Source organism: Oryctolagus cuniculus, chromosome 17 (genome assembly GCF_964237555.1).
Source record: "Oryctolagus cuniculus chromosome 17, mOryCun1.1, whole genome shotgun sequence".
NCBI lineage: Eukaryota > Metazoa > Chordata > Mammalia > Lagomorpha > Leporidae > Oryctolagus > Oryctolagus cuniculus.
The window spans coordinates 14501428-14518446 of record NC_091448.1 but is presented as its reverse complement, the minus strand read 5'-3'; the positions used below and the strand labels follow the sequence as shown (position 1 = coordinate 14518446).

The 17019-nt window shown below is 47.8% G+C and overlaps 1 protein-coding gene across 9 annotated transcripts in view; it reads right to left on the bottom strand.

Annotated features, from left to right (window-relative positions):
- Window positions 1-17019, bottom strand: part of TEX2 (testis expressed 2) — a 135460-nt gene that overhangs the window by 34065 nt on the left and 84376 nt on the right. For all 9 annotated transcript variants that reach the window (XR_011383425.1, XM_070060474.1, XM_070060475.1 and 6 more), the window contains exons 5-6: window positions 11509-11756; window positions 1470-1616 (exon numbers count right to left, since the gene is read on the bottom strand). Coding sequence is in view for 8 of the 9 variants with exons in the window: in XM_070060474.1 (XP_069916575.1) it covers window positions 1470-1616; window positions 11509-11756 (395 nt within the window). In the remaining variant the exon portion in view is untranslated. The remainder of the gene's footprint in view (window positions 1-1469; window positions 1617-11508; window positions 11757-17019) is intronic.

Below are 17019 nucleotides of genomic sequence, written 5' to 3'. Positions count from 1 at the left end.
GAGAAAGTGAAAAGAGAAGACTTTCCCTTCACATGCCCCAGGAAGAGGGCACCCACCATTCTCCACGGAAGGGACAGGGGTGCCCCACACTCGCCCTTCCAAGAGAAGGGGTCCACCTGGGAATGTACGCAGCAGGGAGCAGTGTACTGCTTTCCTCTCACCCTGCCAGGCACACAGCCCTCCCGCTCAGGGAAAGACATCAAACAGTCTCTGTGAGAGACACAGGGCCGGCCCTGCAGCCCTGCCCTGGGCCTGGAGCTGCTAACCCCAGCCCTCTGCTTTCAAGAGGAGGAAGAGGCTGTGTGGGCTCTGGGCTGGCTGCTGACATCTTATCTTCCAACTCAGGGCCCTGTGGCTGGCTGTTTCCCCTGTAGAACCAGGTGGCCACCTCAGGAACACAAACAGACGGACGCTGGTCAACATAGCCCTCCCACAGCCCAGCCCCCCATTCTGCCCCAAACCAGCCCTGCTCTGTACCAGGAGCTGGGGAAGGGATGTCATCAGTCTGCAGATGCCAGACAGAGCTGGCTGGAGCTTGATTAAGCCAAAAATGCTCTGTCCTTTACCCAAAGGAATGACAGGAATCAAACGGATGCACCTCCATGCCCACATTTCCCTCCTCATCTAATTTTCCCTCAGCTCACTTTCTGAACTTGGAGTCCCTGAACTCAGAAATTGTGGCCAAAACTGTGTTGTGCATTGCTCTAGGGGAAGGAGCCATGCTTTCTGCTTGCAAATGTAACCATGATCTGAACATACCCAGGACTTAAGCTACTGATCACGTAAATTCTCAGGGAAGACTTGGAGACCAAAGTGCCTCTTCCCTTGCTGGGGCTTCACTGGATCAAAAGGTTCTAAGGAACCTCAATAAGGTCTCTTATGGCAAATGAGTCACCTTAATGACAGTGATGAGGAATATTTATAGAATTTAAACTCACTTCCAAGTAGGCCTGAATTAGCACCAGGAGTGTTTCTTCAGCAAAAAGAGAGCCCAAACAAGGCACCATCTGGCCACCACGCAAAGGTCCAACCCAGAAATGTCTATGGCGTAATGCTACCCCGCCAGCCTGGGAAGGAGGTCTGGGTGTGTGCTGTGTGCCCAAGACCACTGTGAGGCTAGTGGGCTGTGGACACGCAGTTTAAGTTTGCTTCTAACTTAAGGATCACAATTATACAAAACAAATCATTATAAAGAGCTCACACTTTCCCAAATCAAATTCTGGATTATCACCCAGAGCAGGGAATAACAATGAGAGTAACATACACACACAAAAGGAAACAGACACGTCCACTAAGTCCCCAGTCCCAAGATCACAGTCGGCCCCAGAGCAAGGTCATCCGTGACGCTGGAGAACTGTCCTTTTCCCTTAAACATTTATGCCCACTTATTGTTCACTTGGGACACGGGCACACAAAGCTTCTCAAAGTGGAAGCGTGGATGTCTAAAGGCTCTCATGTGGAAGTGATACCTTTATTTTGCTGAGTTTCATTTGGATCTTCTTAGATACCAGATCAGACCAGTACTTCTCTCCTAAGAAGTCCCAAAATATTCTTCCAAGCAAGGCGTTCACCCAGGCTTCCTGTTCTTCCTCCTCCAAGGGGGGAACCTCTGGCAACTGGCAAAAGAAAGGGGACCAAAATTAGTTGGGAAGCAATTGGAGAGTAAGACAGGTACTTATTGCTAGGAAGTTACTAACCGAGTCGTGCCTCTTCCCTCTAAATTACAAGTCTCACATCATGTTGGGGAACAGCAAAAGGGAGAAACACAAGCTGCCACCAAGCTAGAACCTTGTCTTTGTCCATTTTCTTCTCCTCCCAGTCAGTCTTCCTGTGACTAGATAATACTGCATATACTCAGCCCAGCCAGGCTGTCCTGTCCCCTGAATTAGCTTGGTGTCAACATTTCTGAGCAAATGTGTGCCTTTCTGTTCCGGCAAACACTTGGATGGTACCTCCCAAGGTGGTCCTCATCCAGGCAGAACCCAGGACTCTCAAGTTTGGTCTGATCTTTGCCAAGCCAAGACACACTTGGGGTGCCTAAAAATGCTGATGCCTGGGTCCTACCCCAGAGACACTGAGCTAAGTGGGTACCAGTTTCTGTTCAGAAAATGAACAGACGAGGTGAAGAACTGCAGTTCAGGATTACAGAGAGCTGCTCTCGGGGCTTCCATGCAATTCCTACAGTTGTCTTTACCCAACTCAGCCCAGTGAACTACCCCGGCCTCCACTTCTACAGGACACAACCCACCTGACACATCCCTGTGTCAATGCTTGAGGTGGGAGAAGAGCAAACCCATGTCTCCAACTCCGTAGGCTATTTATTAGACCTCAGACTCTGGCGGGGTGAGGGTCAGGGACAGGGATAAAGAGGAGGAAGCAGCAGCACCAACTGAGGATGATTTGTGAGGTCTGAGCAGTAGGTGTGGGTGATGGCTTAGAACTCAGTAACACAGCAGCATGGTGACTGTGGTTACCACTGCTGTCCACCACATGCCAGCCTGTTCCTCAGGCTGCCTGCCATGTTTTGCAATACCCCGAAAGATGGGAACTTGATTCCACTTGAGGGATGAGAGGTCACAAGTTCATGAGTGCAACCTGACTCACAGCCTTGTTCTCCCATTCTCTGCCTGCCCAGTCCTGTGTGCTCTGGGGGCGGGAGGACGTAACTGGCCCACTGGTGTCACATTTGCCTATCTGGAAGTTTCTAACTAGATTACAGTCTTACTGAAATGGACAGTTTTAGAAGGCAAAGATCAAAAAAATCTAGGCCGGCGCCGCAGCTCACTAGGCTAATCCTCTGCCTGTGGCACTAGCACTCCAGGTTCTAGTCCCGGTTGGGGCGCTGGTTCTGTCCCGGTTGCTCCTCTTCCAGTCCAGCTCTCTGCTGTGGCCCAGGAGTGCAGTGGAGGATGGCCCAAGTGCTTGGGCCCTGCACCCCATGGGAGACCAGGAGGAAGCACCTGGCTCCTGACTTCTGATCGGCGCAGCGCACCGGCCATAACGGCCATTTGGGGGGTGAACCAACGGAAGGAAGACCTTTCTCTCTGTCTCTCTCACTGTCTAACTCTGCCTGTCAAAAAAAAATATCTAGAAATGCAGAAATCTCTGATTGTTTACCATCTCCCCTCCCTCAGTGGTGTCTGTAAACACACCCCATCTCACATGCGTGATCACACACCTTACTCTCTTAACACCTTTGCATCTTGTTCTTGTACTACCCATTCTGGGCAGCTGTGACTGTGCCCACATCATGGCTGAGTGCCTAGGCCAGTGGCACTGCACACAGGCACCTTGTGCAGCTATGACTGCCCATGAGAAACCCAAGGGCAATGGCACAGAGTAGCAAGTGACCTGCTCAGAAGCCTGGAGTTCTGAGGGGCTGGCCCAGGAAGCAACACAGTATGGGCACAAACCTCCCAGACTCTCAGTGGCCAGCTGTCCACGTGTCCCAAGTGCTGTCTCTCTCACTGGGGTCCGGGGCTCACTTACAGTTTGTAGTCATATGTGACTGCAGGTTGGGGGATAGTTTACATCCTAGGAGCCCTTTAAGTCTGGGTGTTTTTGTTTGTTTGTTTGTTTGTTTTTAAAGATTTGTTATTTATTTGAAGACACAGTTACAGAGAGGCAGAGGCAGAGAGAGAGATTTTCCTTCCACTGGTTCACTCCCCAAATGGCCACAATGGCCAGAGCTGGGCTAATCCGAAGTCAGGAGCCAAGACCTTTTTCCAGGTCTCCCACATGGGTGCAGAGGCCCAAGAACTTGGACCATCTTCCACTGCTTTCCCAGGCACATTAGCAGGGAGCTGGATCAGAAGTGGAGTAGCTGGGACTTGAACTGCAGGTGGCGGCTTTACCCTCTATGCCACAGCACTGGCCTCTGTTTTCATTTTTTCAAAGATTAACTTATTTATTTGAAAGGCAGAGTTATGGCATGTGTATGTGTGGAAGGAACAGAGAGACAGCAATCTTCCATTTGCTGGTTCACTCCCTAAATGTCTGCAAAAGCCAGGGCTGTGCCAGGCTGAAGCCAGGAGACAGGAACTCCATCTGGGTCTCCCAAGTGGATGGCAGGGGCCCAAGCACTCAGGCCATCTTCTGCTGCTTTTCTCATACCAATAGCAGGGAGCTGGATAGGAAGTGCTAAGACTCGAACCAGTGCCCATATGGGATGCTGGCATCACAGGCGACAGCTTTATTCACTACACCACAACACTAGTCCTGAGAGTCTCACTTTAAAAAAAAACAAAAACAAAAAACTAAACCCTTATGTCATATGGTGTCAGAAGACAAGGGCTGCTTTCAAGTGGCAGCGGCGTGCTCTGCCAGACTTTCCTATGCTGGAATCATCTTGACATGACCCAAGACATCTTCCACCACCAGGTCTGAGTGCGTGGAAGTCTGCACCTGTCACACCATAAGGTGTCTGTGTTTATTTGAATCACTTTTCTCTCTGCCTGAACATCTCCATTCCTCCCCAAGAAGTATACCTACCTGGTCCAACTCTGCCAAGGCCACTGCATCGAGTCGCACCAGGCTATCTATGCAGAATCCTGAGTCAGCACCCATGCAAGGACAGAGCCCAGGGGCCACTGGGCCAGTACTAAGTTGCTGCCCACAGAGGGCACAACCTCTCGCTTAGATTTGCAGGCTACAGAAGAGACGGGATTACTTTTTTCCCTTCTCAAGAGGGACAATCCACCCTTTATTACCCTTTGTTTACAACCCTAGTCATTCACAGAAACAGATTTAACACAAAATAGCAAGAAACAAAAGATATTTCACAATGTTATATCCACGCCAATGGCATATGATGTGGTAAACAAATTTCTGAAATAACTGACAAGCAGGTTGGTTTTTTTTCTTTTCAATAGTTCCTGTTTCGAATGCAGGCTTCCCTTCATAGACTCAGTGGGAACAAAGGAAAATCCAAGGGCAGCAGAACACTCACAATGCATCAAAGAAGCTTGACGCTGAAATCTGGATTCAACAGGCTACGAGAACTCATTTCCAAGGAACATCATAAAAATTTCAGAGCTTAAAGAACAAATGTGCACACACTGCCTAATACTGCCATCGGGCTGCAAGAAGAAACGTGGGAAGAATATTCATTTCACTATTTCAACTATACACGTACATTTAGAAATGGTAACTCTGCAAAGATAGTTCCCAAATACAAATGTGGAGAGTTCAATGTCCAAAGCTGAAGCAAGGCATCAAAACTATTAACACCTAAAATTACAATGAAGTGGATTTACTCAATTTTGTGATGCAACTTTTCTTATTACCAATAATGTATAGGCCAGCTCAGCTTGTTTGCTATAAAGAGAGCTTACCACACAGACAGGTCATGGTGTTGCAGAGACATCATGGCCCCACAGAAGACCCAGTCCAGGACCCTGCCCTCACACTGATAGCTGGCTTCCTCTAATTATAGCAATATGCATATTCATTGTGGAAAACATCCATGATCCCACTATCAAAGTACAGTCACTTAAAAGATACCTTTACATTTTCCCTTAGTCTTTCAAAACAAAATTGGATCTAGGTACATGCTTTTGTCTCTCTTTTAAGGTATAGTGCAGACCATATAATTCACTGATTTAAAGAGTACAATTACCACACAATGCAGCAATTCCACTTATGGGTAATTCCCAAAAGCAGTGAAAGCAGGGTCTCTAAGAGGTACACGTATGCTCATGTTCATAACAGCATATTCACAAAAGCAGGCTCTAGCTCTAGCCTGGCCTCAGCCCAACTCCAGCAGCTGTGGGCATCTGGGGAGTGAGCCAGTAGGTGGAAAATCTCTTTGTCTGTTTGTCTGTCTGCCTCTCAAATAAAGAAAAATTTTAAAGGAAGGAAATTCTGACATCCTATAACATGGATGAGTTTTGGGGATATTATGCTAAGTGAGAGAAATCAGCCACAGAGGACAAATGCTGTATGAGTCCACCAACATCAGGTACTTGGAAGTCAAAATGATACAGAAAGACTGCAGGATGGTGGTTGCCAGGGCTTGGGAGGAAGGAAAAATAGGAAGTTAATGTTTAATGGTTACAGTTTCAGTTTTTGTAAGATAAAAAGAACAGTGGTGGTGAATACATTATATATATATTTATTCTAAACTGTACATTTATAAATAACACAGTAAAATTTAGGTTATGTGTGTTTTACTACACAAAATAATACATTTAAAAAAAACCAATTCAGTGTATTTTTTGGATGTTCACAGAGTTGGGCAGCTATCATCACCATCAAGTTCACTCCGAACCCATTAGCAGTCACTCCACCCTCTTCCACTCCCAGCAAACCACAGGAAACAGCAAGTTGTATCTCTACAGACTGGACTTCTCCAGATATTTCATTTAAATGCAATAATTTTTTTTTTGTGACCGACTTCTTTTCCTTCGCATGTTTTCAAGGTTTTTTTTTTTCTTTTTTTCTTTTTTTTTCTTTTTGACAAGCAGAGTTAGAGACAGAGACAGAGACAGAGACAGAAAGAAAGGTCTTCCTTTCATTGGTTCACCCCACAAATGGCTGTCACGGCCGGCGTTGCGCTGATCTGAAGCCAGGAGCCAGGTGCTTCCTCCTGGTCTCCCACAGGGGTGCAGGGCCCAAGCACTTGGGCCATCCTCCACTGCCTTCCTGGGCCACAGCAGAGAGCTGGACTGGAAGAGGAGCAACGGGGACAGAACCGGCGCCCCAACCAAGACTAGAACCTGGAGTGCCGGCACCGCAGGCAGAGGGTTAGCCTACTGAACCACGGTTCCGGCCTCAAGGTTTACCAAGTTGTGGCAGTATATCATTTTTATTATAGAAAAATACCCTTTAAAAATTATTTGAGCAGACACACACACATATACATATGTACATATACATATATATACACACACACATATATATACGTGTGTGCAATTTCCTTAGTTACTGTATAAATTCCTTTCCCAAACCAAATATTGAACATTCAGAAAACCATGTCTTCCCCTAACCCCAAAGATGATTTTTTCTTCATTCAGATTTTAAGCTAAGTATCTCCAAAGCTAGGAGCTGACGTGTGGTGCAGCAGTATGTTAAGCCACTGCCTGGATGGAGGCATCCCATGAGTGCTGGTTTGAGTCCTGGTCACTTCACTTTCGATCCAGCTCCCTGCTAATGCACTTGGGAAAGCAATGGAGGATGGCCCAAGTGCTTGGGCTCTCTGTCACCCAGTTGGGAGACCCGGATGGAGTTCTGGGCTCCTGACTATCAGCCATTTGGGGAATGAACTAGCAGATGGAAGACTGATCTCTCTCGCTCGCCCTCTTTTCCCCTTCTGTAATTCTACCTTTCAAATAAACAAACAGATCTTTTAAAATATACATATCTCCAATGTTATTTCAATATGCAGAATCCCCTGAATATATTTTTAATCACATGAGAAACATAACTGCCAATAATGTCTTAGCATTTATTTAATTATTTAATATTTTTTAAAATATTTATTTATTTATTTGAAAGTCAGAGTTACAGAGAGAGAGCGAGCGAGTGAGCGAGCGAGAGGTCTTCCATCCGATGGTTCACTTCCCAATTGGCTGCAATGGCCAGAGCTGCGCCGATCTGCAGCCAGGAGACAGGAGCTTCCTCCTAGGCTCCCACGCTGGTGCAGGGGCCCAAGGGCCTGGGCCATCCTCTACGCCTTTCCAGGCTGTAGGAGAGAGCTGGATAGCAAGTGGAGCAGCCGGGTCTCGAACCGGCACCCATATGGGATGCCAGTGCTTCAGGCCAAGGTGTTAACCCGCTGCGCCACAGCACCGACCCTAATTATTTAATATTTAATTCAAACTTAGTATATACTTACTAGTCATATCACTAGGTGTTTTTAACACCAGTTTGGATCCTGAGCACTGGTGACTGAAGAACGCCTCATTTACCCCCTAACCAGTGGTCTAACTTGTTTAGCAATGGGCATGAGAGAAAGGAGGCAAAATATGTGGATGTGGCCATCAGACCCTGCAGCCCTCAGGGCAAGATGCTTTGATCATGGCCCATGAGAGGCCACAGCAGGATGTGGGCAGGGTGGGGGCCGGGGAGAGGTGGTTGCAAAGGCTGGTGCTGTCTCAAGCCCTTCTATGAAACAGGAGGGACAAGTGACCCTAGGCAGGCATCTGGGTGGTGGCCAACACTTGAGGACATGATGGTGTACCTGAAGAGACACCAAAGGTTCCTCTGTGTCCTTCACTCCTTTGAGTAGCTCTTGGACTCAGTTATCAGAGGCAATAAAGACCCCAACAAATAACCTTCCTTCGGCAGCAGGGATGAGCACTAATGACCAACCACACTTCCAAGACTTCATGCTAAAGACTTGCCCAGAACCGCACAACAATACACCCTTATCAAGGTAGTCGCTGCAGCACGGCTTGTAATTACGAAATATTGCAAACAGAACATGTGTTTGGTGTAGCAGTTAAGTTGCTGTTTGAGATGCTTGCATCCCATATCAGAGTGCCTGGCTTGAGTTTTGGCTACACTGCTTCTGATCCAGGTTCCTGCTAATGTGCACTCTGGAGATCAAAGATAATGGTTCAAGTACTCGGGTCCCTGTCACCCATATGGTAGACCCAGATGGAGTTCAGGCTCCTTGCTTCAGCCTGGACCAGCCCTGGCTAAATTGGGAGTGAACCAGCAGATAGAAGACTGCTGTCTCTATTTCTGCTTTTCTAATAAAATGAAAATTTAAAAAATGAAGATATTATAAAATATACTGCAAACAACTCATATGCCCACATAGGAGAGAGGCTGACTACAAAAGAATACCACAGTGGCCAGTGCTGTGGTGTAGTAGGTTAAGCCTCTGCCTGAGGCACCGGCACCCCATAAGGGCACCAGTTCGTGTCTTGGCTGCTCCTCTTCTGATCCAGCTCTCTGTTATGGCCTGGGAAAGCAGCAGATGGCCCAAATGCTTGGGCCCCTGCACCTGTGTGGGAGACCTGGAAGAAGCTCCTGGCTCCTGGCTTTGGATTGGCTCAGCTCCAGCCTTTGGGACCATTTGGGAATGAACCAGCAGATGGAAGGCCTTTCTCTCTGTCTCTCCCTCTCTCTGTCTATAACTCAGCCTCTCAATTAAATAAATCTAAGGAGAAAAAAAGAATATAGTGTGCTACCTACTGGGTAAGATGGAAAGGGAAATAATAAATATGGAAAAAATACAGAAAGGATAAATCAGAGACTAAGGAAATTGATCCATTACAGGAGTGAAAAGGAATGGCAGGGGATGACAGAAGGAATAGGGCAGGGGAAATGAATCTTTTCTGAAGATGCCTTTGGACAGCTCTGGAACCATGTTAATGTTTCACATACACACACACAAAAAAAAGGATGGGTGAGAGAAAGTCCTTCATTCACAAAAAATCATAAATTAAATAAGAAATCAATAAAGAATCATCTCCATTGATTCGTAAAAGAAAGCATGGAAAGTAACAAAAGTAGCATAGCTACATCATAGCAGATCTTATTTTCCAAAACAATGGTGCAGTGATAGTCCCCAACCCACGTGTGTTTCTAGGAATCTGCTGCTCCCTCAGAAGAGGTGGAATCCATGCTTCCCTCCTTGAACCCTGGGCGCCTTGTCTGACTTCCCGACTCACACAGGAGGACGGAAGTAGCACTTTACTTCTACTAGGTCACAAAAGACAGCAGAGCTTCTGCCTGGCACTTTCCCTCGCGACCGGTGCCCTTAGAATTCAGTCACTGTGCTGGAAGAAGGCCGGGCCACATGGGAAGGAATGCAGGCCCCGCCCTTCAGCCCCAGCCTCGCTCGAGCCGCACTGGGCATCTACTTGCCCTCCAGGTGAGCCAATCTTCTGGAAACAGACCCTCCAGCCCCCAGGTGAGCCTGCAAGCAGCAGTGAGATGCTTTCACCTGCAAACCTTGCCCAGCTCAACATTTGTAAGGAAAATAAACATTGCCGTTGGAAGACTCCACTTCGGGGGCTGCTTGTTACTGGGCCATAGAGAACTGCAGACAAGCATCTGCATCTTATTCAATCTCAATCTTATACAACCTCAATTACTAGATGACCCCAAGAGCCAGGGTATAGTCCCCACATCCTTCTGGCAGGCCAAGTGGATACCACAGCCCAGCCCCCTGCAATCCAGTGATCTCCACTTGTAGCAGACATCAGCCACAAAACTAACAAGGGTGAGGTGGGAGATGGGGACAGAGGCTCAAGGCAAAGCCGACTGCAATGGACACAAGCAACCCCAGCGCATGACAGGAGAGAAAATCCGCAGGCGGTTTCCAATGTTGTACTCAGTCTTTAAATTTTTACAAAAAGATGAAATTGTTCTGCGTGTTCCCCTTAATGGGATCGAGAAGTATAATAGTTTTAAGAGATTTTCATAAGATTTAGAAGAAGGAAAAATGGTTGGGGTTCTTCCAGGGGAAGTACCAAGCAGCTGGAAAGAGACGTGGACTACAGAACCCTGACGACGCTGGGCGGGAGGGCTGGGTAGTGACAACAGCAAACCCAGTGACCACGTGATGCCACATGTGCTGAGGAAACAATGCTCCCAAACAAACAGGGTTTGCTTTGGTTTGGTTTGTAATTTAAGAAAATCTTTCAGAAAGCAAGCATTTTTCTAGACAATCTTCTTAGGTTAGAGAAATATTTTCTTCCTGATATTTCTGAGCCTGATCAGAGTCCAGACAGCTGACAGCCCGGGGGGGGGGGGGGAGGGAATGTGAGGGGGAGGGGCTCACTAGCAATAAACTGGGTACTTCTTTCTTTAATTTAAAACTGTCTTATTTATTTAATCTGGAAGACAGAGAATGAAAGTAAGGTCTCCCACTTGCTGGTTCACCCCCCAAATGCCCACTTGGTCACCCTCCCCACCTGCCGTTCCCATCTGCCTCTCAGCCCAGCCTCCTCTGCAATAGTCGCCTCTCACCTCTCTAGCTCCAACAGCCAATGCTCCACCAAGAGCCACTGATCTTTTTAGACTTAAAATGTTGCTCCTTGGTCAAAACCCTCCCAGGGCCTCCCACCCTCCTTGGGATGGATCCAACAAGGCCCTGCCCACTCCCCAGGCTCCCTGCCTCCGTCCCTGGCCCTTGCTCACTGTCTAGCCACACCGGCCTCACTGCTGTTCCTTGAATATGCCAACTGCATTCCCGCTGCAGAGCCCTGTGCCTGCTGGTCCCCCAACCTGGCATGCTCCCCTCCTGTGCTTCAGATCTCTGATGAAAGGTCACCTCCTCCAACAGGCCCTCCCTGGTCACCCTTCTAAAACAGTAGCTCTGGCCACTTTCCACCCTTCCTCACCTGGCTTTATTTTAATTCTTAGCACCACCTGATGCTCATTTCTTGCTCTCCTTGACTAGAGTGCAAGCCCCCTGAGGACAAGGTCTTTCTCTAGCTTGCTCATCACTGTGCCTAGAGCAGGGCTTGGCACAAACCATGGACCTAAAGCGTGTGTGCGGAAGAAATGAGCACAATGAGAGCACAGGGAGCCTGCTCAGGCAGGCAACTTCACCTTTTTCCCGGCCGTGGGGCTGCTCTCCGCACTCTGCACGGGGCTCCTGTGGGGGCTGCGGTTTTCCTGGGGGACACATCTGCTCATGTACACGCTGTAGTCAAGTAGCATCTTCTGCCGCACACTGCCCACCAGCTCCTTCTGCTTGGGCTGTGACAGGATCTCCTCCATGCTGCCCTTGCTGCTGCTGCGGCTGTGCGTCAGGTGCCCGGAGGGGCTGCTGTGTCTGCTGTGTGCGGGCAGAAGTCCTGGAGCAGAGAAGGGACGGCCGTTAACACAAACGAAGAAAATGGCCTCAAAGTCCACCAAACGCAGAAACACAGATACCGCTCAGTGCATTAAGTAGAAAGGCAACTAAAATGCTATCAAACATCTACAAGGTAATTACTCTGAAAAACAACTTCAGTTCTAAGTGAAGTGGGTGATCTATTTTTTTTTCTTTAAACAGTTTTTATTCCTCTCCAAGGTAATTCAGAGAAATGGGAGCAATGAAATATATCCAGTAGGTAGCTATACTGTTAGAAGGGCAGAGTGACAGAGATCTTTAATCCACTGGTTCATTCCCCAAACGGCCACAACGGCCAGGACTGGCTCAGACTGAAGCCAGTTAGGGTGGCAGTGGCCCATCTTCCACTGCCTTCTCAGGTGCATTAGTCCAGAGCTGGATCAGAAGCAAAGCAGCCAGGACTTGAACTAGCACTCTGATGTTGGATGCTGACGTCGCAGGTTGTGACTTAACCCACCGCACCACAACGCCAGCTTTCTCCCTGGAGTGTCAGGTATAGAACTAACATGCCCCAAGTCATGGTGGACTTAGGAGTGCTATCAGGCCAAATGGAAGATGGGCAGAGAGGCAATTAATTTCCATCTACAGCTCATGGCAATTTCCAAAACGTCATCATGCCTTCAACAAAGTATTTATCACACACTTTCTCTAGATGAGTTCTGCACTAAAAACAAGACATAACGCCTGCCCTTGAACTCAGATAACTACACAGATGACCGCCATCTTCTGTAAAAAGTGACTGCTTTTTTCCCCTGCACAGCCAGGGGACTTGCAGGACACAGAGAGGGAGGTGACGACCTCTGCGCAGGAGAGCTGAGAGAGGACTGCTCCGGCACTTTCACAGCCGTGCCAGCTGGGCTCCACCTCCAAGGGATAGTTGACATTTTTCCTGGCTCAGGTGGGGACGAGCACTCTAGGCAGAGGGAACAGCAAGTAGAGAAAAAGCAGTGGCAGGGCACAGTACGAGCCCAGCGAGGGGCTCCATGAAGTCCGCACAGAGGACATGGGCAGAGGAGTAGGAAATGAGGGTGAGGAGACCAGCTCACAGCAGCAAGATCAAGCAAGGGCAGAGTGGTTAATGATAAAATCAAACCATTTTACTTTTCAGATGCTCTGCCCATCTGACTGTAACTCCCACACCTCACATAAGGTCGGGAAGCCATTTCTTCCTTTAAATTTTAGCCAGATAATTTCTAGCAATATTTGAGATTTACATTGCATAGGTATAAACATTTTTTAGTAATGCATTATCCTGATTCCATTTTAATATTTAGCATTATTTTTAAATGCTGGGCTTAAAGTTATGCCAAAAACACTTAAAAATAGATGAAAACTAGATGTAAAATGGTAACCCAAACTGGATCTTGGAAGAGAAAAATGCTATTAGTTAAAAAAAAAAAAAAAGGAAATGAAATCTAGAGTTTAGCTGTAGGTGAACAAAAAAAAAAAAAAAAGGAAAAAAAACAAAAGAAACGATGAAAAATAAACAGGGCAATAGGATAGCAAGCTAGTGCCATTACAGCCGAGTGTGGAGGGGCCCTCCTCCTCCTCTGCACGTCACAGGGGAGAAAGGAGAGCCTTGTCCATGCCTGCTCAGTGGCCTCTTCCTGCTACTGCCACCCTTGCCCTGCATGGGAGAAGGCACAGCAACTGCCACCCCCTGGGGACCTCACGGATGAAGGTCCTTGAAGACATCAAGAACCTGCCTGTGCAGCCGTCACACTGCAAGCACGCAGCTCTCTTGCTCCTCCTGGAGCTGCTCCTGACCCGCAGCCAGGCAATGCTGCTGGAGACCAGCGCTCTCAGCCCTGCCCAGGCCTCCTGAGTCACAGCCGTCAACAAGATCCCCTCTCTGGCATTCACATTTCAAAAAGCATAATCCAGACTGCTGGAGAAATCTACCATTTTGGTGACAGCATCCCTGAGGGAAGGAAGGGGGCAAGTCACTGGCAGGAGGTCTTCTACCTTCTCGGTCCTGACAGCCTGGCCATGGAGTCACCAGGCTCACTTTCAAGGCTGACACCCCACAAGCAGTCACTGGTTCAGAGATGGCTTTAATGAACAGGACGGTCCTAGCCAACTGATCCTTGGTACTTTCGGGAACTTAAACTTGCCACAATATCTCACCTCATAGCTTTTAAAGGTAACCCAGATTAACACAGGTATTTTTAGTGGTGTAAGAACGCAGCCTGTATGCTTTTAGCCCGAGTACACTGAAGGTTTTCCTCCATCTCTGACGCTTATCATTAAGTCTGTTGTGTGCTTTGTACAAGTCTGGGGACTTTTGGCAGGATTTCCAAAAATACAAATGCATTACAAATAATCAAATATTTTGGTTAAGCCATAATTAACATGTCACTTTCAAAGCTACACTGAGTGTCCCCTGAGCCCTCAGGCAGTGTTTCCTGGTAGTCCTACTCCCTTGGTTTACCTGATTCTGATTTTCAATGCATAGTGGAGCAGACCTTTATATTGCCAACAGAAATACAATGCAAGCTACACATGCAACTTTAAAACAACTGGAATTAATTTGAATATATAATCATCCCTAGGTCTCCTGGAGGCTGGTTTCAGGACCCCCTAGTGGCCACCAACAACCAAGGATGCTTAGGTCCCTTGTATTAAAGGGTATGGAACAGGGTCGGCTTGTGCCATAGTTAGTTTAGCTTCTGCTTGTGATACTGGCATCTCACATCAGAGTGCTAGTTCAAGTTGCAGTCCCGGTTTCTCTACTCCCAATCCAGCTGCCTGCTAATGTGCCAAGGAAGGCAGGTGAAGATGGCCGAGGTACTTGGGCACCTGCCACCCATGTGGGAAACCAGGGTGGAGTCCCTGGCTCCTGGTGATGGCCCAGCCCAGCCCTGGCTGTTGCAGTCCTTTGAGAGTGAACCAACCGGTGGAAGATCTCTTAGTCTCTCTCTGCCTTTCAAATAAAAAATCCTTAAAAAGGAGGGGGAGGGTGTGGAACAGAAGCTACACACATCCTCCTGTATACTTTAAACCATCTCTAGAGTACTCATCAGACCTCATACAAAGTAAATGCTGTGTTAACAGTTGTCATACTGCGCTGTTTAGGGAATAATGACAAGGAAAAAAGGTCTATCCATGTTCAGTGCAAGGCAACTTTTAAAGACTATTTTTGACCCATGGGTGTTAAGTCTGAGGATGGGGAGCCTGTGACTATGGAGGGTCAACTGTCTAGTATTTAACCCCGTTTATCTAACATGGTATGATTCTAACATGCAACCAACATAAAAAACAATCAATGAGATATTTTACATTCTTTTCTGGACTGAGTTTGGAATCCAATGTGCATCTCACATCTGGAACACTTATCAATCTGGCCACATTTCAGGTGCTCAAAAGACACACCAGGCTGGTACCATACCGAACAGCTCAGCATGTGATCCACTACAATTTTTTTTTCTTTTTAAAGATTTATTTGATAAAAGAGTGACAGAGAGACAAATAGAGGTGTGTGTGTGAGGGGATCTTCTATCCATTGGTTCAATCCCCAAATGGCCACAACAGCAGGTCTGAGCAAGGCCAAAGACATGAGCTACAAATTCCATCTAGATCTCTCACATGGATGGCAGAGGCCCAAGTACCTAAGCCATCTTCCATTCCCTTTCCAGGGGCATTAGCAGGGAGTTGTATCAGAAGTGGAGCAGTCAAGACTCAAACAAAAATGGGATGCCAACAACATTAAGTGGTGGCTTAACCAGTTGCACCACAATGCCTGCCCCTTGAATTTGCTTTTAATCAGTGTTTAAGTGTGTCCTTCAAAAGATATATTGATGTCCTAACCTTTAGCACACTTGGCCTTATTTGGAAATAGGGTCATTATAGATAGAATTCATTAAATGAGGTTATACTGGAAACAGAGTTCTTTGAATCCCATCCAATCGGGGTCCTTCCAAGAGCAGAAGAGTCTCACAGAAACACCACCAGGCAGAGTCTGGAGTCTGGAGAGTTTGCAGGCCACAGATCTGCTACCACCAGAGGCTAGAAAGAGGCAGGGTGGATCCTATGCCAAGTCGCAGAGGGAGCATGGTCATGCCGATTCTTCGATTTTGGGCTCTTTGCCCCCAGGACTGTGAGACAGTAAATCTGTCTGTTGTTTGAAGCCATCAAGTTTGTGGCAGTTTGTCCTGGCAGCACTGGGAGATGAATATATCCAGTAATCTCCCTTTATATGTGGATTTTTAGTGCTTTTGGTTGTTTCTAAGAGACTTCTTAGATCTCAGCTCTAGGACCAGGATGGAAACTCAGCAAATGCGTGGGGTGAGGATCTAGTTCACCTGCTGGGGTGGAAGCAAAGGATAGTGTTTAAGACCCACGTGACTCGTCTTCCCCCACAACTACCACAAAGCCCTGGCAGGGAAAGCCCCAGAGCAGCTCCACCATGAGAAGTTCTACTCCATCCACGCTGCTCTTGTCCCTCTGCGATCATCCTAACCATCGCCTGGGCCAGCCTCACTGTGACACAGCGATTGCAAACGTCTGACTCACATGGGCCAGTGCTGTCTGATGAGCACTGCACCTGGAGAAGAGAGGCGCTGCTGTTGCTTTCTGGGTTTATTCCCCTGCAGCAAGCACCATGCTCAGACAGAGCTGAGCCAAGAGGCTGTGTGGCTATCAGCTAGGGCGACCAGGATGGAACCCAAGTAGTCAGCAGCACGGAGGCTGCAGGACCTGATGAGAGTCAGGAGCTCAAGAGCACCACATGTCTCCTTTAAAACCAGGAGTCCCAGGGGTGGCGCTGCGGCGTAGTTGGTAAAGCCACCGCCTGCAGTGCCGGCATCCCATATGGGTGACAGTTTGAGTCCTGGCTGCTCCACTTCCAATCCAGATCTGTGCTATGGCCTGGGAAAGCAGCAGAAGATGGCCCAAGTCCTTGGGCCCTTGCACCTGCATGGGAGATCCAGAAGAAGCTCCTGGCTCCTGGCTTCAGATCGGCGCAGCTCCGGCCATCGCGGCCAGTTGGGGAGTGAACCAGCGGATGGAAAACCTCTCTCTCTCTCTTTGCCTCTCCTTCTCTCTCTGTGTGACTCTGACTTTCAAATAAATAAATAAATATTTACAACAAACAAACAAACAAAAAGGCGTTCCCTGTTGCCGCTTCCCTCAGAGAAGTCACAATACATAGAAACAGAGCATAATCCCAGGAACTAGCCAAGGCTCCTAACTACCTATCTGGAAGAGGACCCACCATTGGTGAAAGG